Source organism: Hemitrygon akajei, chromosome 10 (assembly GCF_048418815.1).
Source record: "Hemitrygon akajei chromosome 10, sHemAka1.3, whole genome shotgun sequence".
Lineage (NCBI taxonomy): Eukaryota > Metazoa > Chordata > Chondrichthyes > Myliobatiformes > Dasyatidae > Hemitrygon > Hemitrygon akajei.
This window is the reverse complement of record NC_133133.1, coordinates 165,129,831-165,154,608: the sequence shown is the minus strand read 5'-3', so window position 1 is coordinate 165,154,608 and position 24,778 is coordinate 165,129,831. Positions and strand designations below refer to the sequence as shown.

General features: G+C 40.5%; 1 protein-coding gene across 8 annotated transcripts in view; it reads left to right on the top strand.

Annotated features, from left to right (window-relative positions):
* The window catches only part of ppfia2 (PTPRF interacting protein alpha 2), a 334,142-nt gene that overhangs the window by 280,948 nt on the left and 28,416 nt on the right, over positions 1–24,778 (top strand). For all 8 annotated transcript variants that reach the window (XM_073059619.1, XM_073059615.1, XM_073059617.1 and 5 more), the window contains 2 exons: positions 6,220–6,317; positions 21,915–22,090. In XM_073059619.1, the coding sequence (XP_072915720.1) occupies positions 6,220–6,317; positions 21,915–22,090 (274 nt within the window). The remainder of the gene's footprint in view (positions 1–6,219; positions 6,318–21,914; positions 22,091–24,778) is intronic.

The window sequence follows — 24,778 nt, the reverse complement described above, 5'->3', positions numbered from 1 at the left end:
TTAAAGAGACTTGGATGGCTCGGGCTGGCACGGTTACTTCGAGTGCCAGGCTTTAGATGTTTCAGAAAGGACAGGCAGGGAGGCAAAAGAGGTGGAGGTATGGCACTGTTGATCAGAGATAGTGTCATGGCTGCAGAAAAGGAGGAAGACATGGAGGGATTGTCTACGGAGCCTCTCTGGGTGGAAGTTAGGAACAGGAAGGGGTTAATAACTCTACTGGGTGTTTTTTGTAGACCACCCAATAGTAACAGGGATATCGAGGAGCAGATAGGGAGACAGATTCTGCAAAGGTGTAACAATAACAGGATTGTCATGGTGGGAGATTTTAATTTCCCAAATATCGATCACTAGAGCGAGGGATTTAGATGGGTTAGAGTTTGTAGGTGTGTTCAAGAAGGTTTCTTGACACTTTATGTACAAAATAGATAAGCCTACGAGCAGAGAGGCTGTACTTGATCTGGTATTGGGAAATGAACCTGATCAGGTGTCAGATCGCTCAGTGGGAGAGCATTTTGGAGATAGTGATCACAATTCTCTCTCCTTTACCATAGCATTACACAGGGATAGGAACAAGTTAGGAAAGCATTTAATTGGAGTAACGGGAAATATGAGGCTATCAGGCAGGAACTTGGAAGCATAAATTGGAAACATATGTTCTCAGGGAAATGTATGGAAGAAATGTGGCAAATGTTTGGGGGATATTTGTATGGAGCTCTGCATAAGTATGTTCAAATGAGACAGGGAAAGGACGGCAGGGTATAGGAATCATGGTGTACAAAGGCTGTTGTAAATGTAGTCAAGAAGAAAAGAAAAGCTTACAAAAGATTCAAAAAGCTAGGTAGAGAGCTAGAATATAATAAGGCTAGCAGGAAGGAGTTCAAGAAAGAAATTAGGAGAGGCAGAAGGGGCCATGAGAAGGCCTTGGTGGACAGGATTAAGGAAAACGCCAAGGCATTTTACAAGTATGTGAAGAACAAGAGGATAAGTTGTGAGAGAATAGGACCAATCAAATGTGACAGTGGAAAAGTGTGTATGGAACTGGAGGAGATAGCAGAAGTAATTAATGAGAACTTTGCTTCAGTATTCACTACGGAAAAGGATCTTGGTGATTGTAGGGATAACTTACAGCGGACTGAAAAGCTTGAGCATGTAGATATTAAGAAAGAGGATGTGCAAGAGCTTTTGGAAGGCATCAAGTTGGATAAGTCACTGGGACCAGACAAGATGTACCCTAGGCTACTGTGGAAGGCGAGGGAGGAGATTGCTAAGCCTCTGGCGATGATCTTTGCATCATCAATGGGGACTGGAGAGGTTCTGGAGGATTGGAGGGTTGTGGATGTTGTTCCATTATTCAAGAAACGGAGTAGAGATAGCCCAGGAAATTATAGACTAGTGAGTCTTACCCCTTCAGTGTTTGGTAAGTTGATGGAGAAGATCCTGAGTGGCAGGATTTATGAACATCTGGAGAGGCATAATATGATTAGGAATAGTCAGCATGGCTTTGTGAAAGGCAGGTCATGCCTTATGAGCCTGATTGAAATTTTTGAGGATGTGACTAAATACATTGATGATGGTAGAGCAGTAGACGTAGTGTACATGGATTTCTGCAAGATATTTGACAAGGTACCCAATGCAAGGCTTATTGAGAAAGTAAGGATGCATGGGACCCAAGGGTATATTGCTTTGTGGATCCAGAACTGGCTTGCCCACAGAAAGCAAAGAGTGGTTGTAGATTGGTTATATTCTGCATGGAGGTCGGTCACCAGTGGTGTGCCTCAGGGATTTGTTCTGGGACCCCCTCTCTTTGTGATTTTTATAAATGACCTGGATGAGGAAGTGGAGGGATGGGTTAGTAAGTTTGCTGATGACACAAAGGTTGGGGTGTTGTGTATAGTGTGGAGGGCTGTCAGAGGTTACAGTGGGACATTGATAGGATACAAAACTGGGCAAAGAAGTGGCAGATGGAGTTCCACCCAGATACGGGTGAAGTGGTTCATTTTGGTAGGTCAAGTATGATGGCAGAATATATTATTAATGGTAAGACTCTTGGCATTGTGGAGGATCAGAGGGATCTTGGCGTCCGAGTCCACAGGACACTCAAAGCCGCTGTGCAAGTTGACTCTATGGTTACACTGGGGAGAGAGCAGAGCACAATTATGAGGAAGGAAATGAGAGGAGGGACAGAAATGTGTGTTCATTGGGAAGAGTACAGTAATGTATGATGAGGAAACAAGGATAGAAGTTTAGAGTGGAATAAGAATATCCTACCTAAAAGAAGAATGGGTAGTCGAAAACCATTGAGCATAGGGATTAGGGCATTCTCAAGAAGAAAGGAGGACATATGTGGGGGGGGGGGGGGATGAAATCTGAAAGAGAGAGGATTGTAGGGTTGTATAGTATGATGGAGTAATGAAAGAGGATCAAGCGACAGGGAATCAAATGGTCTTGGTAGACTAATCAAAGGAAGAAACGTCCTGAATGGGAGAAAAAGGCAAGAAACACATCTACAAGAACTCATACAACATGCATGTGCCAGATCACTGCAATTTGCAGTATACCATGACAGTGATAATAAGTCTGAACAGTGTAATTGTCCTATTCATAAAAGGTGTTCTGAATGTGCATCAATTGTATGAAAATTGTGTCGATGGTTGTTATGTGAATATTTGTTATAGAACTTGATGAGGGTAAGGCAGTAGATATCATTGACATTGTAAGGCATTTGCTAAGTTTCCTTATGATAGGTTGATTCAGAACATAAAAATGCATGGGAATTGCAAGTTTGGATTTAGCGCTGCTTACCTACACAAGACGGAAAGTAAGGGTGAAAGATTGTTAATCTGACTGGAAGTCCGTGACCAGTGAGGGGCGTTCCAGTACTAAGACCTCTATGAGGCCCAATATTGGTTGGGATTGACCATGGATGTTGCATCCCAGCTGTCTACATGCTATGCATGCTAGGGTAATATGCTATAGACAGCAATCTGGTGCCCGTTCAGCAGGTTCCCCCTCTCCACACAGTCGATGAATCCAAAGGAACAGCAGAGACCGGTACATTTTGGCACCAGTGGCATCGCAGAAGTTGCCAGCCAATATTGACCTGAATGTAGGACTGCTTTAGGGAATCCAGCTCCAGATTTTTCCTCGCAGTTTTATTCCAGTGCTTTTCCCATGAGAGGCAGCAGAGGTTTGAGATCAGAGTTTTCCTTCTCCTAGATGAGCTGCCAAATACAGCTGACGAGCCCCATTTGTCTGAAGCAACTGGTTTTAAGGCACCAGTGACCTACTTATCCCCCTTCTCCTGTCAGTAGAAACTGTCTTAGTAGCTAGAAGGCCAGAAGCTGGACATGGTAGTCAGAGGCTATTTTAGACACACGCCACTGGGACCACTTAACAGGTAGTGGGAGCTTATCCTCACTGCCACTCCAGACTGTGACAACATTAAGGAACTTGAGATGTCTATTGTTTCTGATACACATCAAAGATTTAGATGAAAATTTAGATAGGTGAATTTGTAAGTCTGCGGCTGATGCCAAGTGTGAAGGACTATCAAAGAAAAGTCAGTAACAGAGATGGGTATAGAGTAGCAGATGGAGTTTAACTTGTGCAAGTGTAATGTGTGCACTTTGGGAGGACAAATGAAAGGAGAAAGTATATAGTTAATGGTAGACCCCTTAACAGCATTGAGCTACAGAGCAATCTTTGGGGTCCAAAGTTCATTGAAAGTGGCTATGCAGGTGGATAAGACAGTAATAATGCTTATGGATGCTTATGTTCATTGGTGCTGTGTATTACAGCAAGGAAGCCATGCTGCAGAACTGTAGAGTGAGAACTTGGGTCAGACTGCAGTCAGAGGATTGCATGCAATTCATTCTGGAAGGATGTGAAGACTGTGGAGAGAGTGCTTCCTAGATTAGAGGGTAATGAGGAAATGTAGAATATTGGGATGTTCGATAGAGGCTAAGGAGAAACCTGAGAAAGTTTTTTTTTAATTACAAGAGGGAAGGGTAAGTTAGAGAGTTGGAATCTTTTCCCAAGGTAGAAATGTCAAACATTTAGGGTTAGAGGGGGGATGTTCAAAGATGATGTGAGGAGCGAATTTTTTTTAATGCAGAGTAGTAGGTGCCTGGAATAGGTTACCAGAGGCAGTACTGGAATCAGACACTTTGGTGGAATTTAAGAGGCTGTTAGATAGACACATAAATATTGGGTAAAAGGAGGGATATGGATAACACACAGGAGGAGGACATTTAATATAAATTGGTATCAAGATCGGCACAATGTTGTAGGCAAATAGCCCGGTTTCCGCAATCCTGTTTTATAATATCTGTTTTGAAATTGTGTTATATTTTCAAAGAAATACTCACAAAATACTGAAGGACCTCAGCAGGTCAGGCAACATCTATGCAAATGAATAAACAGTCGATGTTTCAAGCCAAGACCCTTCATCAGGACTGGAAAGGAAGGAGGAAGATGCCAGAATAAGAAGTAGGGAGGAGGGGGAGGAGGATAAATTGGAAGGTAATAGTTGAAGTCAGGTGAATGGGGAAGGAGGGATGAGTAAGAAGACAGGAGGTGATAAGTGGAAAAGGTTAAGGCTAGAGAAGATGGAATCTGATAGGAGAAGAGAGTAGACCATGGGAGAAAGGGAAGGAGAAGGGGCACCAGTGGGAGGTGATAGGCAGGTGATGAAAAGAGGTAAGATGCCAGAGTGGAGAATTGAAGAAGAGGGAAGGGGGAGGAGGAAAATTACTGAAAGTTGGAGAAATCGATGTTCATGCCATCAGGTTGATGGGTTTTCAATGGGTTAATAGCATTGTGATTTTATAAATGCAGAGATCTAGATGGGTGATCTGAGATATGACTTCAAATTCCACATGGCAGCCGGAGATTTTAATTTCAATTTTAATTGAATGGATGCCTGGAATAAGGAGTAAGGCATTGTCAAATAATCACAGGAATCCATCTGTTTTGCTTTCATATGGGAACTATAATCTTCCTTTCCACTCCAGTCTGGCCCTTTTACAATCTCAGCTCCTGTAATGAAGTTGTGTCACAACTGATCTATGAAATAAATGGGCATTACATTTGTTTGTATCAAACAGCTACCACCTAGGCTGCAGCAGTTCAAGGTGGTGGTTCATCACCAATATCTTAAGGGGTCATGGCAAGGAGTAATAAATGCAAGCCTTCCCATTAAGTGGATCTCCGCACTGTTTTACTCTGTCATTGTTCTCCAATTACCTTTACCCTGCATTGTACAGCCAGCAAGATCTTAATAACTTTTGATCTTAGTTGCAGAGAACACTATCTCTTCCCTTGAATTTTCTAGGCCAGACCATTGTAATCTTTCTTGTTTGCTCACCCAACTTAAAATACTTTCTGTTGCCCATTTTCTTTGTTGACAAACACATTGGTCGCAAGTATGTTGTACCTTATGAGTACCCCGTATAAAATCTGATTACCTCTCCAAGTCACAGTTGCATCATCCTATATTTAACCATTAACCAAATCTAAATCTGTACCTAAACTATCTTATGAACTAAATTATTACCCCCCCCCCCCCCCGCCATATTACTGTGTTTATATCTCACTCAAGCATAATAGCTCTGAGGTGATTTCTCAAGATCCTGGCACTTACTGAAACTATGATTGTATGGAATTATGTTGTTTTTCTCAAGTACCTACACTCTTCTGATGTGGATAATGACTTACACTTTACTATGGCTCATCTTAATTGATTATAGTTAATTATTTAAAGTTTATGTGCAGATTAACTTTTGTTTTAAACTGCTACTTTTACATAAAGGATTACTTCCTTCATCATATTCTATTACCAAATTCCCAACTTTTTATGATATATTCAGCAGAAGTAGTACAATAGTACTTTGTGTTAACACAAGTACTGCATCTGCACCTTCAGACTTTATAAGATGAATGTTCATAATTATGTCCAAGATCATATAAATGGTCACCCAATTTGTCAAGAGATTTACAGAAGTTCCTAAAGTCAGCATTATAGGCCACTCGCAAAGTAAATGTTTATATTTTTACCTTAGTGTCAAGGCCCTCTAATTTTCAGTTAAAATATCTTAACTACTATATATATATTGTGTGTGTGTGTGTGTGTGTGTGAGAGAGAGAGAGAGAGAGAGTGAGTGTGTGTGTATAGAAACAGTTGCAAACAATTCTGAAATCTGTTGTATTGTTCTTCTTTAGAACAAGTTTACAGTATGGTATTATGTGCTTGAAGCGGTTAAATTATGACCGAAAGGAACTGGAAAAGAGGAGAGAACTGAGCCAGCATGAAATTAAAGGTGAGCAATATTTTCCCAGACATGTGATTTTTAAATGAAAAAAATGTAAAATATAACTAATGTGTGACATTCCTCATCATGAATTAAAACTAAATTGTGATGTGTAACATGTGACGGCTAAATTGTGACTAGAACTAACTGATATTTTTTGGGAGTCATTGCAATGCATGTGAATTTTAAGATGTTAGGATGAATATATTGGATATATTTGGATATATTTTAATTATTTGGACAGAAAATCACTCTTAATACTTAAATCGTATTCAAAATACATGTAGTTAAATCCTTGTACATATAGTTGAAAATAGATGCCTAGAAGCTGGATCACGAAAAGCTATATTTCTATCCACTAAGCAATTCAATTTAAATGAAAATTAAAATGTAATTGAATGAGTAGGCATTTATGCAGATTGGTCATGTCTGTAATTTTTCATCCGCATCTTCTATATAATGGTCACGAGCATACAGAGGCCCTGGATTACATAGTGAGCTTTCTTGGTATTCACTTCTGTAACTTTCATTGAAACAGACCACTTCTGTAGATGCAGTCTTTTGTAAAATTCATAAGGCTTGTTTCAGTGTGAGTTCACTGAGACTGGGTGTTAGCTTAAGCTAGACCCCCCTTGGTATATCTGATTACTTTGTGCCCTTGAGCCAATGAGCCTCACATCAGTGGTAGAGAAGCTACTGGAGAGGATACTGAGGTATAAGATTTATAGACCTATACCTATATTTATTATAGGATTTATGCATTGCCTACATAGGGACAATTATAGGGAATGACCCATCCTGACGAAGGGTCTCGGCCCAAAACGTCAACTGTACTTCTTCCTATAGATGCTGCCTGGCCAGCTGCATTCCACCAGCATTTTGTGTGTGTTGCTAGGGACAATTAACATGGCTTTGTGCAGGGCAGGTCATCCCTTCCAAACTTGATCATGATTTTTGAGGAAATGACAAAGGAACTTGATGAGGGTAAAGCAGTGGACACTGCCTATATGGACTTTAATAAAACATTTGACAAGGTCCGTCATGGTAGGTTGATTCAGAAGATTAAGATTCATGATATCCAAGTAGAATTGTATGTTTGGATTCAGAACTGGCTTGCCCATAGAAGACAAAGTGTGGAAGGCTGTTATTCTGATCAGTATTGTTCTGCAAGGGTCAGTGCTAGAACCTTTATCTCTAATCAGGGTTTTGTCCTGAAATACCGACAGCTTCTTTCTTCCCAGTGATGTTACTCAATCCTCTGGGTTCCTCCAGCAGATTGTCTGTAGCTTCTGCATCTGTTGCCTATGTTCGACAATGTTCCGTATATAACCTAACCAGATTTTTATAAGGCTACAACATAACTTCCTGACTCTTGAATTCATTGCCTCAAATAATAAAGGCAAGAATGCCATACATCTTGATTACTACCCGATCAGTTTGTGCAGCCATTATCAGAGCTATAGACTTGAACCCTATGATCCCTCTGTACATCAAAGCTGTTAAGGATCCTGCCATTAACTGTGTACTTTCCCTTTACACTTGATCTCCCAAAGTGCAACACCTTACATTTGCCCATATTAAACTCCATCTGTTATTTCTCCATACATAACTAATTCATATCTTTTTGAATCCTTTGGCAATGCCACCAAGCTTTGTGCCATATATTTCACAAAAAGCAGAAGTTACAGTGCAGAATCCTATGGAACACCATTGGTGCCAGAACTCCAACCAGAATGGAACCCCTCCATCATTACTCTCTGTCCTCTCTGTGCAAGCCAGTTCTGGTTCCAAGCAACCCAATCACTGTGGATCCCAAGTATCTTAATCTTCCAGATGAGCCGAACAAGAAAGACCTTGTCAATTACTTTGCATCTTTTTCATGATTGCATCTGACCTTCTAATCAAGAATGGTTGGACAAATTCCTCTTTAGTGATGCAGGCATGATTTCAATCAAATTCAGTTTGAATCATCTGGTGCTAGTGACCATCAAGATGACACTTGGTGAATCAACACTAATATGATAAGCAATGCCATATTAGTGAGATTTCTGCATGAATTTCACATGAGAGCTGATTCAAGTCAAACTGATGAATGCCATTACTCCTGTGCTCTTTTCCCAGCTTTTTTTTTGTGTTGTTTACTTGGAGAATGTGAACATTATTGGAAAGGCCAACTTTTTTTCCCATTCCTAAGTGCCATTGGGAAAATCATGTAAGCTGCAATGTTTCCGGTAAAGACAATCTCTCAATGCCCTTAGGAATTTCAGAATTTAAATCCAGTTACAATGAAAAAATAATGATATATCCCAAAGACAGGACAATACAGTATATGACTTGGAGGGGAATCTGCAGATGGTAGAAACTTTTGCCCTTTTCCTTGCTGGTACTGCAGACTGGAAAGGAGCCACGAGCATATACTTAAGAAGTAACTGTACACTTTTTAAGTGTAGATGAAGCACACTCTATATTATATATATACAAGAGATTCTGTAGATGTTGGAAATCCTGAGCAACACAGACAAAATGCTGGAGGAACTCAGCAGATCAGGCAGCAACTGTGGAAATGAATAAACAGCTGACAGTTCAGGCCAAGACCCTTCTTCGGGACTGGAAAAGAAGGGGGAGGATGCCAGAATAAAAAGTTGGGGGGGGGGTGAGAGAAGAAGAGCGACTAGCTGGAAGGTGATAGGTGAAGCCAGGCGGGTGGGAAAAGCAGAGGGCTGGAGAAGAAGGAATGTGATAGGAGAGGAGATTGGTCTGTGGGAGAAAAGGAAACAGATTGCTCCTCCACCCTTAAGAGTGCCCTCATCATGGCAAAAGAGGAGGCTATAGACTGACATGTTGGACCAGGAATGGGATAAGAATTTATTCTAGGTAGCTTTTAACATGATATCATGAACATCGATTTCTCCTTCCAATAATTTTTTTCCTCCCCTTCCCTCTTCTATTCCCCACTCTGTCCTCTTACCTCTTCTCCTCATCTGCCTATCACCTCTCCGTAGTGCCCTGCCTTCTTCTTTTATCCTTTTTCGTTCTTTTTCAATTAATAACCATGAAAACCTCATAATGGGCTTTCCCATAGAAAGGGGCTCTAAATAAGAACCACTCAATCAGAAGAGAGATTTGTGATTTCTCGGAAAAGGGTTGGGGGCAGGGAGGCTAATAGATCATAAGTCGAACAGACCATCAGATTGAACTTCTCCTCTCAGTTTGACAAAGGAATAAACAGTCACAAGCTGTGTACTGCTGATTCTGGCAGGAGGTAGAGTTATTTAATCTCAGCATCCAACAGGGCGCAATTAGATTTCAAGCATCAGTCCTGTGGATTTGCATCTCAAAGAATTAATTGCTTGACGGATGGGCAGGAAACAGACATCAAACTTGCAGTGGAACTTAGAAAAACAGGAAGTTCCAATTTAAAACATGTTATGCTTTAAATTGAATGTCTTTATGTTAAGGCATTCAATTCAAGCCAAAAAATGTATCACCATATTAGTCTTATGATGTTATATCATAAATATAGTACCTATTTTTTCCTGTGCTGTCCAACTTGTTACAACATAGACATACAGCACAGGAAGTAATTTTTCAGCCTACTGTGTTGTGCTGAACTAAGTAATTAGCAATTTAAATTAGCTTTTCTTTAACCTTTTTGTTAAGTTCTCTGAACTGTGAACAAAATAAAAGCAAAACAAAATGCTGGAAAGGCAAAATACATCAGCCGGCATCTGTAGGAATTAATTGTCTCTTTTGATAGCCCCCAATACCATGTCATCTACCTAACATGCTCTACTTATGCTTGAGCTAGAATTTAAATACCGGCTATGTTTTTATGTTTAACTGAAAATCTTGTCATAGAAACATAGAAAACCTACAGCACAATAGAGGCCCTTTAGCCCACAAAGTTGTGCCGAACATGTCCCTACCTTAGAAATTAGTAGGTTTACCCATAGCCCTCTATTTTTCTAAGCTCCATGTACCTATAATACTCTCTTAAAAGACCCTATCATATCTGCCTCCACCATTGTTTCCGCCAACCCATTCCACGCACTCACCATTCTCTGAGTAAAAAACTTACACCAACATCTCCTCCGTACCTACTCCCCAGCACCTTAAACCTGTGTCCTCTTGTGGCAACCATTTCAGCCCTGGGAAAAAGCCTCTGACTATCCACACGATCAATGCCTCTCATCATCTTATACACCTCTATCAGGTGACCTCTCATCCTCCGTCGCTCCAAGGACAAAAGGCCGAGTTCACTCAATCTATTCTCATAAGGCATGCTCCCCAATCCAGGCAACATCCTTGTAAGTCTCCTCTGCACTCTTTCTATGGCTTCCACATCCTTCCCGTAGTGAGGCAACCAGAACTGAGCACAGTGCTCCAAGTGGGGTCTGACCAGGGTCCTATATAGCTGCAACATTACCTCTAGGCTCCTAAATTCAATTCCACAATTGATGAAGGCCAATACACCATACGCCTTCTTAACCACAAAGACAACCTGCGCAGCTGCTGTGAGCGTCCTATGGACTCGGACGCCAAGATCCCTCTGATTATCCACACTGCCAAGAGTCTTATCATTAATGCTATATTCTGCCATCCCTGAGCAGCGCCACCATTCCAACATACTTCAAGGCTGCCACCATCGTCCCCGTGCCGAAGAAGTCTTCAGTGTCCTGCCTAAATGACTACCATCCCGTTGCACTTACATCCATCATCATGAAGTGTTTTGAGAGGCTCGTCATGAGGCATATCAAGACCCTGCTGCCCCCCCTAACTGGACTCCCTGAAGTTTGCATACAGTCCCAACCGCTCAACAGATGATGCCATTGCCACCACCCTCCACCTGGCCCTAACCCACCTGGACAAAAAAGACACATATGTTTGGGTGCTGTTCATAGACTTTAGTTCAGCATTCAACATAATCATCCCTCAGAAACTGATTGGAAAGCTGAGCCTACTGGGCCTGAACACCTCCCTCTGCAACTGGATCCTAGACTTCTTGACTGGGAGATCTCAGTCAGTCCAGATCAGGAGCAGCATCTCCAACACCATCACACTGAGCACGGGGGCCCCCCAGGGCTGTGTGCTCAGTCCACTGCTGTTCGCTCTGCTGACCCACGACTGTGCTGCAACACACAGCTCGAACCATATCATCAAGTTCGCCGATGACACCACCGTGGTGGGTCTCATCAGCAAGAATGACGAGTCAGCTTACAGGGAGGAGGTGCAGCGGCTAACGGACTGGTGCAGAGCCAACAACCTGTCTCTTAATGTGAACAAAACAAAAGAGATGGTTGTTGACTTCAGGAGGGCACGGAGTGACCACTCCCTGCTGAACATCGACGGCTCCTCGGTAGAGATCGTAAAGAGCACCAAATTTCTTGGTGTTCACCTGATGGAGAATTTCACCTGGTCCCTCAACACCAGCTTCATAGCAAAGAAAGCCCAGCAGTATCTCTACTTTTTGCGAAGGCTGAGGGAAGTCCATCTCCCACCCCCCCCCCCCCCCATCCTCATCACATTCTACAGGGGTTGTATTGAGAGCGTCCTGAGCAACTGCATCACTGCATGGTTCAGAAATTGCACCATCTCGGATCGCAAGACCCTTCAGCGGATAGTGTGGTCAGCTGAGAAGATCATCGGGGTCTCTCTTCCCGCCATCACGGACATTTACACTACATGCTGCATCTGCAAAGGAAACAGCATTATGAAGGACCCCATGCACGCCTCATACAGTCTCTTCTCCTTCCTGCCGTCTGGGAAAAGGCTCCGAAGCATTCAGGCTCTTATGACAAGACTATATAACAGTTTCTTCCCCCAAGCTATCAGACTCCTCAGTACCCGAAGCCTGGACTAACACCTTGCCCTACTGTCCTGTTTATTATTTATTGTAATGTCTGCACTGTTTTTGTGCACTTTATGCAGTAGGTCTGTAGTATAGCTTTCTCTGTTCTTTTTTTATTACGTAGTTCAGTCTAGTTTTTTGTACTGTGTCATGTAAACCATGGTCCTGAAAAACATTGTCTCATTTTTACTATGCACTGTACCAGCAGTTATGGTCGAAATGACAATAAAAGTTGACTTGACTTGATATTTGACCTACCAAAATGAACCACTACACACTTATCTGGGCTGAACTCCATCTGCTACTTCTCAGCCTGGTTTGCATCCTATCCATGTCCCGCTGTAACCTCTGACAGCCCTCCACACTATCCACAACATCTCCAATCTTTGTGTCATCAGCAAACTTACTAACCCATCCCTCCACTTCCTCATCCAGTTATTTATAAAAATCACGAAGAGTAAGGGTCCCAGAACAGATTCCCTGAGGCACACCACTGGTCACCGACCTCCATGCAGAATATGACCTGTCTATAACCACACTTTGCCTTCTGTGGGCAAGCCGGTTCTGGATCCACAAAGCAATGTTCCTTTGGATCCCATGCCTCCTTACTTTCTCAATAAGCCTTGCATGGAGTACCTTATCAAATGCCTTGCTGAAATCCATATACACTACTTCTACTGTTCTTCCTGCATCAATGTGTTTAGTCACATCCTTAAAAAATTTAATCAGGCTCTTAAGGCACGACCTGCCCTTGACAAAGCTGTGCTGACTATTCCTAATCATATTATACCTCTCCAAATGTTCATAAATCCTGCCTCTCAGGATCTTCTCCATCAACTTACCAACCACTGAGGTAAGACTCACTGGTCTATAATTTCCTGGGCTTTCTCTACTCCCTTTCTTGAATAAAGGAACAACATCCGCAACCCTGCAATCCTCCGGAATCTCTCCTGTCCCCATTGATGATACAAAGATCATCGCCAGAGGCTCAGCAATCTCCTCCCTCACCTCACAGTACCCTGGGGTACATCTCATCTGGTCCCAGCGACTTATCCCACTTGATGCTTTCCAAAAGCTCCAGCACATCCATCCTCTTTCTTAATATCTACATGCTCAAGGTTTTCAGTCTGTTGCAGGTCATCACTACAATCACCAAGATCCTCTTCCATAGTGAATACCATATAACCATATAACAATCACAGCACAGAAACAGGCCATTCTGGCCCTCCTAGTCCATGCCGAACTCTTAATCTCACCTAGTCCCACCTACCCGCACTCAGCCCATAACCCTCCACTCCTTTCCTGTCCATATACCTATCCAATTTTACCTTAAATGACACAACTGAACTGGCCTCTACTACTTCTACAGGAAGCTCATTCCACACAGCTATCACTCTCTGAGTAAAGAAATACCCCCTCGTGTTTCCCTTAAACTTTTGCCCCCTAACTCTCAAATCATGTCCTCTCGTTTGAATCTCCCCTACTCTCAATGGAAACAGCCTATTCACGTCAACTCTATCTATCCCTCTCAAAATTTTAAATACCTCGATCAAATCCCCCCTCAACCTTCTACGCTCCAATGAATAGAGACCTAACTTGTTCAACCTTTCTCTGTAACTTAAGTGCTGAAACCCAGGTAACATCCTAGTAAATCGTCTCTGCACTCTCTCTAATTTATTGATATCTTTCCTATAATTCGGTGACCAGAACTGTACACAATATTCCAAATTTGGCCTTACCAATGCCTTGTACAATTTTAACATTATATCCCAACTTCTGTACTCAATGCTCTGATTTATAAAGGCCAGCGTTCCAAAAGCCTTCTTCACCACCCTATCTACATGAGACTCCACCTTCAGGGAACTATGCACTGTTATTCCTAGATCTCTCTGTTCCACTGCATTCCTCAATGCCCTACCATTTACCCTGTATGTTATATTTGGATTATTCCTGCCAAAATGTAGAACCTCACACTTCTCAGCATTAAACTCCATCTGCCAAAGTTCAGCCCATTCTTCTAACCGGCATAAATCTCCCTGCAAGCTTTGAAAACCCACCTCTTTATCCACAACACCTCCTACCTTAGTATCATCGGCATACTTACTAATCCAATTTACCACCCCATCATCCAGATCATTTATGTATATTACAAACAACATTGGGCCCAAAACAGATCCCTGAGGCACCCCGCTAGTCACTGGCCTCCATCCCGATAAACAATTATCCACCACTACTCTCTGGCATCTCCCATCTAGCCACTGTTGAATTCATTTTATTACTCCAGCATTAATACCTAACGACTGAACCTTCTTAACTAACCTTCCATGTGGAACTTTGTCAAAGGCCTTGCTGAAGTCCATATAGACTACATCCACTGCCTTCCCTCGTCAACATTCCTCGTAACTTCTTCAAAAAATACTGAAGTAAAGTATTCATTAAGTACCTCTGCTATTTCCTCCGGTTCCATGCACACTTTCCCACTGTAACACTTGATAGGTCCTATTCTTTCATGTCTTATCCTCTTGCTCTTCACATACTTGTAGAATGTCTTGGGGTTTTCCTTAATCCTGCCCACCAAGGCATTCTCATGGCTCCTTCTGGCTCTCCTAATGCCCTTCTTAAGCTCCTTCTTGTTAGCCTTATAATCTTCTAGATCTCTAACATTACCTAGCTCTCCGAACCTTTTGTAAGCTTTTCTTCTTGACTAGATTTATTACAGCCTTTGTACACCACGGTTCCTGTACCACGGTTCCAGATGGAGGACTTCCTAGTTAGAAATCTGAACACCTAACAATTTTCAGTTATACCTTTGTGGAAACCTCTGTCATCATTTGCAATGTCAGCATTTCTCACATTTTGCAAATTCTACAAATAGCAGTTAGTTTTAAACATGTATTTTTAAAATCCAGATTAGATATCAATTTGTATGGCATTCAATCTTGGCTAAAAAATAGACCCAATGGATGCATGTACAGCTGTTTGGTCACTTTCTTAATAGTTAGTGGTTTTCTTTTGACTCAGATATAAGTCTGAAACAAGAATGAGGTTGACAACATAGGATTAAATAAACATTCAGTTAAGGTATAATCTTTGTTGAAAGTCTCTTTGGTAAAATTGATTGGAGATGAGAAAGAGAAATGCATCCTGAGGTAAGGTATGATTCATTTTATATTTCATTATGGAGCAAGAAGTGCCAATGCATCCTCATTCCACCAGAATGGCAACTGTCACAATCCTTACCTCACTGCAGCCACTGCTCCAGGAGTACCCTCCAAGGCAGACGATAACATTGTGGAGCTATAATTAGCACCAGACAAATTTCTATTGATTCTTATGTCTTTTGGCACCAACATACCTGTGTTTAATTTGTGCAAAGTAACCGTAAACACCAGTCGATACACTAAGGAAATAATTTCAAAAATAATATCAAACAATAGCTAGAGATTTAAAATAAAAATAGAAAATGTTGGAAATGCCAATCATTTGAGTAGCATTTTGTGAGAAGAGAAATACAATGTTTCCGATTGATGGATTTTCATTAATACAATAAAAAATCAATTGTTAGCAGGGTTTAAAAGCAATGAAGAGGAAAGAACAAAAGGGGAAAAAAGTAGCAAAAGGGAATGACAGCACAATGTGAGAACAAGTAATAGAACAAATAATAACAGAGAAGGCCTGTCTGAAGGCCTTGTTTAAATAAAAATCAAACATAGCATCTGAAAAGATCCCACATGGTAAGCTAGTCCAACAAAAGTTCAGATACATGGGACGCAAGGCAAGTGGAGGGCAGTGGCTGATGGATCCTTTTGCTATTAGAAGTCTGTGGCCAGTGTTGTATTGCAGGGCATACTGCTGGGACGGATCTGACTAGGATATATCTGTAGACCATACGATTAGTATGTTCCCACACCAATGGTCTCACTTTAAGGACTCTTTATCTTGTTATTTCATGCTCTTTCATTTCATGTCATTTCATAATCATTATTTATTGCTATTTATATATATTTGCATTTGCACAGCTTGTTGTTCATTGATCCTGTTTACATTTACTGTTCTATGGATTTGCTAAGTATGCCTTCACGATAAAGGATCTCAGGGTTGTATGTGGTAACGTATGTATTCTGATAGTAAATTTATTTTGAACTTTTAGAAAATATTCAGACAATCTGAATGTTGGTGGTGTTATGGATAGCAAGGGAAGTTTTCTAAAGCTCCAGCAAGATGCAGAGCATATGGAAAGGTGGGTGGAACATTGGCAGATGGAATTTAATCTTGACAAGCATGGGTGATACAGTTTGGAAAGTCAGATATTGATAGGACATACACAATAATGTTCGGGTGCTATGGAGTAGTGAGAGATAAAAGGATCTTGGAGTAAGATAACATAGGTTGTTCTTTGAAATAGACAACATGGATAAATATGGAAGGCATACAGCACACTTGCCTTCATTGGTTTTCATAAAGAATATAAACTGTAGTATGTTGTAACCTTACAAAACATTATTAGGCCGAACATAGATTATTGGTTGGTACACTTAAGGAAGGATATAGTAGAAGTTGGAAAGAATGCAGAGGAGAGTCATCAAAATATTGCCTGGATTGGAGATATAGGGAAAGATTCAATAAGCTGCCTGTGTTTTCCCTGGAGTACAGGAAGTTAAGGGGTGACAAGATAAATGTACATAAAATTATGAAATGCATAAGTACACTCAGTGGCCACTTTATTAATTACATCTGTACACCCACTCTTTAATGCAAATATCTAATCAACCAATCATTGGCAGCAACTCAAAACATAAAAGCATGCAGACATGGTGAAGAGGTTCAGCTATTGTTCAGACCAAACATCAGAATGATAAACAAATGAGATCTAAGTGACTTTGACCATGGAATAATATGTGACGTTCTGGGTGAGGGCGTAAGGGCCTGCCCCTGCATTTCTAATGACCAGTACTGTTTATTGTTCTTGTGTTAAAATGCTTTTATGGGATTATGGTGGGAAGTTCCAGTTTATTTATTGTTACATTTTAGCTTGAGTTATACAGTTTCTTGCTTGTGTATTTGTGGGTATGTGATGGTCACCTCGCCCATTTGTGTGAGACTGGGTGAGGTTCACTCTCTGGGTCATGGGCCTGGTCTGTTTGTGTCTATCAACAACAATAAAACCGTTGTTGAATGTAACAGCTTCCTCATCTGTCATTATGGACCAAATGCTCGCCACAAATAGTTGATGCCAGACAGGACGGTTTGAGCATCATGCACAATCGTCTCTAGAGTTGACAGCAAAAGGTGCAAAATAACAGAAGACATCCAGTGAGCAGCAGTTCTGTGAGCATAAGTGCCTTGTTAATGAGAGAGAAGTCAGAGGAGAATGACCAGACTGGTTCAAGCTGACAGGAAGGCAACAATAACTCGAATAATCATACGTTACAACAGTGATTTGCAGAAGAGCATTTCTGTTGAACCTTGAAGTGGATGGTCTACAGCAGCAGAAGACCACAAACATGCACTCAGATATTTTTTCATGATAGTGGTATGAAAAACAAAATATGTAAATTTAAAGCAAGAAATGGAATTTTAAAAGGAATTTGAGGGGTAAGTTTTATTTACTTCCAAAGGAGGTGGCGAAGTCAGATGCATTTGATATTTAGACAGATACTCATCTAGGCAATGTGTAGAAAGATACAGACTTAGTGCGGATAAATGAGTTAAGTGTAGATAGGTAAAAGGTTGGCATGGATGCAGTGTTTTCTGTGCTGTGCAACTCTATGACTTAAATCTGCAATTATGAAAGGGCAATACTGTGAATGCTCGAAACAGGAAATAAAGTTTCTGGGCATTCTCTGGATGATTGTAACAAATCCATGAAAATATGATGTTCTGTTGCTTGAACTTGCAATGAGATTTGTTTGAATCGGCTTCGGAAGCTAAGATTAGAAAGAGGCAACATTGAATCTTTGTGGGTGGAGTTAAGAAGTTGCAAAGGTAAAACAGAATGGGAATCATATATAGACCTCCAAATAGTAGCCAAGATGTGGGTTTAAGATTGCAAAGGGGGCTGGGAAAGGCATGTAATAAGAGTAATGTCACAATTGTAATGGGGGGCTTCAATACGCAAGGGGATTGGGAAAATCAGGCTGGCATCGGATTGCTAGAGAGGGAATTCGTTGAATGCCTACAAGACGGCTTCTTAGAGCAGCTTGTGCTTGAGCCTACTCGGGGAAGGCTATTTTAGATTGGGTGTTGTATAATAACCAGATCTTATTAGGGAGCTTAATGTGAAGGAACCCTTAGTAAGTAGTCATTATAACATGATTGAATTCATACTACAATTTGAGAGGGAGGTGCATAAGCCAGATGTATCAGTATCACAAAGGAATAAAGGGAATTACAGAGGCATGAGAGAGGCGCTTGCCCAGGTGGATTGGAGGAGGATATTGGTGGGGATGGGCAGAACAGAGATGACTGAACTTTCAAGGAATAGTTCACAACGTGCAGGATAGATATGTCCCACAGCGGAAGAAGGTCTCAAATGTCAGGGTTAGGCAACCATGGCTGACAAAGGAAGTTAAGGACTGCATAAAAGCCAAGGAAAGAGCATATAAGATAACAAAAGTGAGTGAGAAGTTGAAAGATTTGGAAGCTTTTAAAATCTATCAAAAAGCAACTAAATAAGCTCTAAGAAAGGAAAAGGTGAAATAGTAAGACAGAATAATATAAAGCAGGATACCAAAAGTTTTCTCAGTTATATAAAGAGTAAAAGGCAGGTGAGAGTTGATATTGGACTGCTGGAAAATGATGCTGGTGAGGTAGTAATAGAGGACAAAGAAATGGCAGATGATCTTAATGGGTGCTTTGCAACTGTCTTCACTGTGGAAGACACTAGCAGTGTGCCAGAGGTCTGGAAGTGTCAGGAAGCTGGAGTGAGTGCCATTGCTATTACAAAGGAAGAAGTGTGAGGCAAACTCTAAGGTCTTAAGGTGGATAAGTCACATGGGCCAGATGGACTACATCCCAGAGTCCTGAGAGAAGATAGTAATGGATGCATTAGTCATGGTCTTTCAAGAATCACTTGATTCTGCCATGATCCCAGATGATTGGAAGATTGTAAGGGTCACTCCACTCTTTAAGAAGGGAGGAAGGCAAAGGAAAGGAATTATAGGCCAGTTAGTCTATCCTCATTAGTTGGGAAAGTGTTGGAGTCTATTATTAAGGATGAGATTTTGAGGTACCTGGAGACTAATGACATAATAAGTCAAAGTCAGCATGGTTTCTGCAAAGGGAAATCTTGCCTGATAAACCTGTTAGAATTCTTTGAGGAAGAAACAAAGAGGCTGGACAAAGGATAGGCAGTGGTTGTCATTTACTTGGATTTTCAGAAGGTGTCTGATACAGTGTCACACACGAGTCTGTTTAACAAGATAAAATCCGATGGCATTACAGGAAAGATACTGGCTTGGATAGTGGAATAACGGCTGACTGGCAAGAGGCAGCAAGGGGCCTTTTCTGTTTGGCTGCTGGTGACTAGTGGTGTTCTTCAGGGTCAGTATTGGGACCACTGCTTTCCACATTGTTATCAGTGTTTTAGATAATGGAATTGATGGTTTTGTGGCAAAGTTTGCAGATGATATGAAGATAGATGGAGGGGTAGGTAGTGCTGAGGAAGCAATGTGATTGCAGCAGGACTTAGACAAATTAGAAGAACAGGCAAAAGAGTGGCAAATGGAATACAGTGTTAGGAAATGTATGAAAATGTACTTTGGTAAAAGGAACAATAGTGTGGGCTATTATCTAAATGGGGAGAAGTTTCAGAGGTGCAGAGGGAATATTATCAACAGTTTTGGGCCCCATATCTCAGAAAGGATGTGTTTTTATTGGAGAGAGTCCAGAGGAGGTTCACGAGGATGCTTCCAGGAATGAAAGGATTAAAATAGGAGCAGTGTTTAGTAGCTTTTGGCCTGTACTCACTGGAATTTAGATGAATGCACGGGGATCTCGTTTTCTGCTGGTGGGGCTAAGGTTGTTGCTTTGCTGCTGCTTGTGCTTGGGAGGGGGAGCGGGGGAACTTTGGGATTCTAACATTTTAACGGTCATTCATTCTTTGGGGCACTTCTCTGTTTTTGTGGATTTTCGGAATGTATATTGTATACACTTCTCTGACATTAAATTTACCTATTGAAACCTGAATGTTGAAAGGATTAGATAGAGTGGATGTGGAGAGGCTGTTTTCTATGGTGGGGATATCCAGAACTAGAGGGCACAGCCTCAAAATTGAGGGGTGACCCTTTAGAACGAAGGTAAGGAATATTTTGTTTTAGTCAGAGAGTAGTGAATCTGTGGAATTCTCTGCCATAGACTGCTGTTGAGGCCATGTCCGTGCATATACTTAAGGTGGAAGTTGATCGTTTCCTGATCGGCCAGGGCATCAAAGGATATGTTAAGAAGGCAGCTGTTTGGGGTTGAGTGGGATCCGGAATCAGCCATGATGGAATGGCAGAGCACATGCAAAGTGCTCAATGGTCTAATTCTGCTTCTAAGTCTTATGGTCAAGGTTAGCATGAGACAGAGAATGGAACTGACGAGCAACTAGAAGCTCATAGTCTGTAGACAACAAAAATAGTCAACTGATATGTGCTTAGTCACCCAATTTCAAGCAAGAAATACAGTATACTAACTTGAAAGGACTCAGAATAAATTGCTCCTTCACCTAGGAAGTGTGGTTGTGTAGATGATCTGAAGGTTTTTCTTTCATATCCTGCATACAGGAGATCCACAACAGAGATCGTATTCATCAGCTGATCATCAGTATATTGAAACCAATTTAATGGATTTATTGAAACCTTTCTTGCTTGCTAGGCATGAGTCTGCAATGTGGAGGTAAACAGGGTTCAGATGTAGAGAAAGAGGATCTTTACACCTAATAGTATGTTTATCTTTAAATTATCCCTTCTTTGATAAAGATTCTTTGACCTAAGATTGTGCCTGCTGTGCCCTGTGGTTCCAGATAAATGAATACACTTGAGAATCAGTCTGTGTCATGTATACCAACCTGACCAAGCAGAAGTTTAAAATCCCATTTGACAGATTTTGATTGATTTTATTTTATTTTAATGTTTTGAGATATTTGTGCTTTTGTGTACTTTAGCAGTTTAGAAAAAATATGATTTCAGCCCTGCACTGTAGCAAAGATTGTCAGTGCAGTGGGAGAGGGGTCTGGATTGTACTCATATAAGTCCTAATTGCCACTGAAATCTTGCCTGATGCCTTCTGTACCAGCTGGTTGGAAACTGTGGGAGAGCTAGACTGGGCAAGGGTCTAAATTCAGCCTCTGAAGTTTTTTGTTTCTCTTGAACAAGTTTGCCTAAGTTTTGAGTTTGATAAGAGATCTATAGGTGAGGTATGCTATGTAGTTTAGGGATATTAAATATCTTGCATTTATAGCTTTTGTTTCAAGTTTATAACAGCAAAACAAAATTATTTTGTACTTCTGTGTGTAATTTGATTATTTCTGAGAATTGTAATTTTTGCCAGTACACAACTTTATGGAATATTTGAAGATGTTAACTTTCTAATAAAGATTGTTGCATTATTTCTGAATATATTATGAAACTAAGGAAAATGTTAAAGCATTTAGAAAATTAGTTCACAAGTGCTTTCATGTTATATCCTTAATTGGAAATGGAATTGTATCTTTTAAGTTAAGATTTAAGTTTAATTGAAATGTTGAAAATGCTCACAATACAACGTCACATTTTCAGACACGATAGTATGGAGCAACGATCGCGTCATCAGGTGGATACTGTCAATTGGTCTTCGAGACTATGCAAACAACCTCATGGAAAGTGGTGTCCATGGAGCACTCCTTGCCTTGGATGAAAATTTTAACTACAGCAGTTTAGCTTTAATACTTCAAATTCCCATGCAAAACACACAGGTAAACATAGCCCAAGTATATTACGTTTTTTGAGGTCTTTGTGTAAATTTTATTATTTTCCTTCATTGAAAATATTTCTGCATTGCCCTTTTTCTATTCTGCAGTCTTCAGTAACGGCTTCTGCACTCTCCTTCCATTTTATTTTATTAATCCTTTCCCAAGCTGTTCATCGCTTCTCCTACTATTTATTTTAAAGCCCTATTCACAGCCTTAGTTAAGTGATTAGCCAGGATCCAGGTCCCAGCATGGTTCAGGTGGAGCCCATCCCATTGGAACAGTACCCTCCTTCCTCAATGCTAATGGCAATGTCCCACAAATTCAAACTCACTTTCTCACACCAATCTTTGTGACATGCATGTAACTCTCGGACCTAATTAAATCTATGCCAACTTGCACATAACTCGGGTAACAATTCAGATATTATTACCTTTGTTTACTGCTGCATTTTCATTTAGTCCCTAGCTGTGTCAAGTTCCCTTAGCAGAACCTCTTTCCTTGCTCTTCCTACGTTCTTGGTATCCACATGGACCACGACAACCCAAGCACCAGACATCCAATGAAGCCTTCATGGTTCTTGATCTTTGTGACAGATAATTGTGTCTCTATTCCCCTGACAATCCTATCTTCAATTACAGTTACATTTCTCTTCTCTCCTCCCTTAAATGATTTCTGAATCACAATATCACGGTTCGATTGCACATACTTCCTACAGCCCTCACTCCCATCCACAAGGGAGCAGGAAGCTGACCTGCTGGACAAGCTCAAGGGCTCAGACTCCTCAAGCACTGTCTCTTGGATCCCCCTACCTACCTCACTTGCAGTCATACCCCCGGTCCCTAACTACAGACTGATTTTGAAGTAGTTAATCTAATGGGTGTGACTGCCTCCTGAAATACAGTGTCCAGGTAATGCAATGTCCCTGATGCATCACAGTGTTTGAAGCTCAGATTCAAAGTTATTGTCTTTGAGCTTGAACAACACTTGCTGCAGATGTGGTCAATCGGAACTAGGATGGGGTTCACCAGCTTCCACATCATGCAGTTACAACACAACACCATCTGTTGAAAGAGGAACAGAGATTACATTTCCAAAATGTTCTGTTTCTAAATCATGAGAACAGATATTTCCAAAAATATCTTTCTTTGATTATTATGAGCAAATCAGAATTACTGCTACACTGTACCCCTTTCAAAGCAGGATGTATTTGTAAGGTTAAATGGTGCTACCTTAAATTGCCAAATCTGAAGTCTCATTCTGATGACTATGTGTCTTTTTCATCATAATGCTCCTTGAAATGCCAGCATGGTACCTCAAGTGACAAATCCCAAATAATGTTGTGTCAAGGTCAGCCTTTATTGCCTTCCTGCTAGGATATAGAACTAGTGGAGTGAAATGTTGTTGAGAATCACTGGCAGCATATCAGGAGATGGCCTGCCTCTTGCAGCATTTTTTCTCTTTCAATATTTTTATTAGTTTCTGCATAAAGGAATACAGAGTACAAGAAGATGTATAATATGTCAAAAGAAAAAAATAAAATTGTACTAAATACATTGTATTAAAATACAGTTACAATCACAAAACCCTGTATTCAGAAAAATTAAATTAAATCATAATATTGGAATATAATAATTTTGTTATACAGAAAAAAAATTTAAACCCACTACCAAAGTCAGAGCTGTTAGGAAAAGCAAGAGAAAAGGGGGAAAACCCTTATCATATAATAAAATAAAATATATTATTAGCCACCATCTGTACTTTACAACAAATCAAAGGTTTTGAAAATAACTCAAAAATGGTCCCCACAATGTATAAAAGTCTTGGCTTGATTCAAAAACTGAACATCGGATCTTCTCTAAATTTAAGCATAACATAACCGTAACCATTGAGCATGAGTAGGTGGAACAGCATCCTTCCATTTAAGCAAGAGCGCCCTCCTAGCTATAAGAGAAGTAAAACCCCAAATATGCACATCAGGTGTCTCCAAAATAAAGTCTTTTCCTCCAACAATACCAAATAATGTGGTCAAAGGGTTAAGCTTAAAATTTACCTTGAAAAGTACCGAGAAAGTTTGGAATACTTCCTTCCTGTATCTTTCAAGGCTCGGGCATGTCCAAAACATGTGAATTAATGAAGCTTCTCCATTATTACATCTATCACAGAAAGGGGATATATCCGAATAAAAACAAGATAGCTTATCTTTAGACATGTGAGCCATATGAACCACATTAAATTGTAAAAGGGAATGATGGGCACATAATGATGAGGTGTTAAATTTCATTCCAAGTGTCTTCAGAAATAGAAGTCTGTAAATGTTGTTCCCAAAGATTATTAATTTTGTCTATAGGAATATTTCTCATTCCTAACAACATACAATAAATATTGGATATTGAACCATTATAAAAATGTTTCAAATGAAAAATTACATCTAATAAGTCCTTATCGGAACTTATAGGAAATGTATATAGTTGAGAATGCAGAAAGTCTCTAATTTGTAAATAACAAAAAAATGAGTTTTGGGTAAACTATATTTAGCTGACATTTGCTCAAACGAAAGAAGACTTCCTCCAACAAACAAATCCTGGAAGCATTTAATACCCAATCTATCCCATTCTTTAAAAACTGAATTGTCATTGAAGGTTTAAAAAAAATAGTTAAAACAAATGGGACTAGGCAAAGAAAATCTCATTA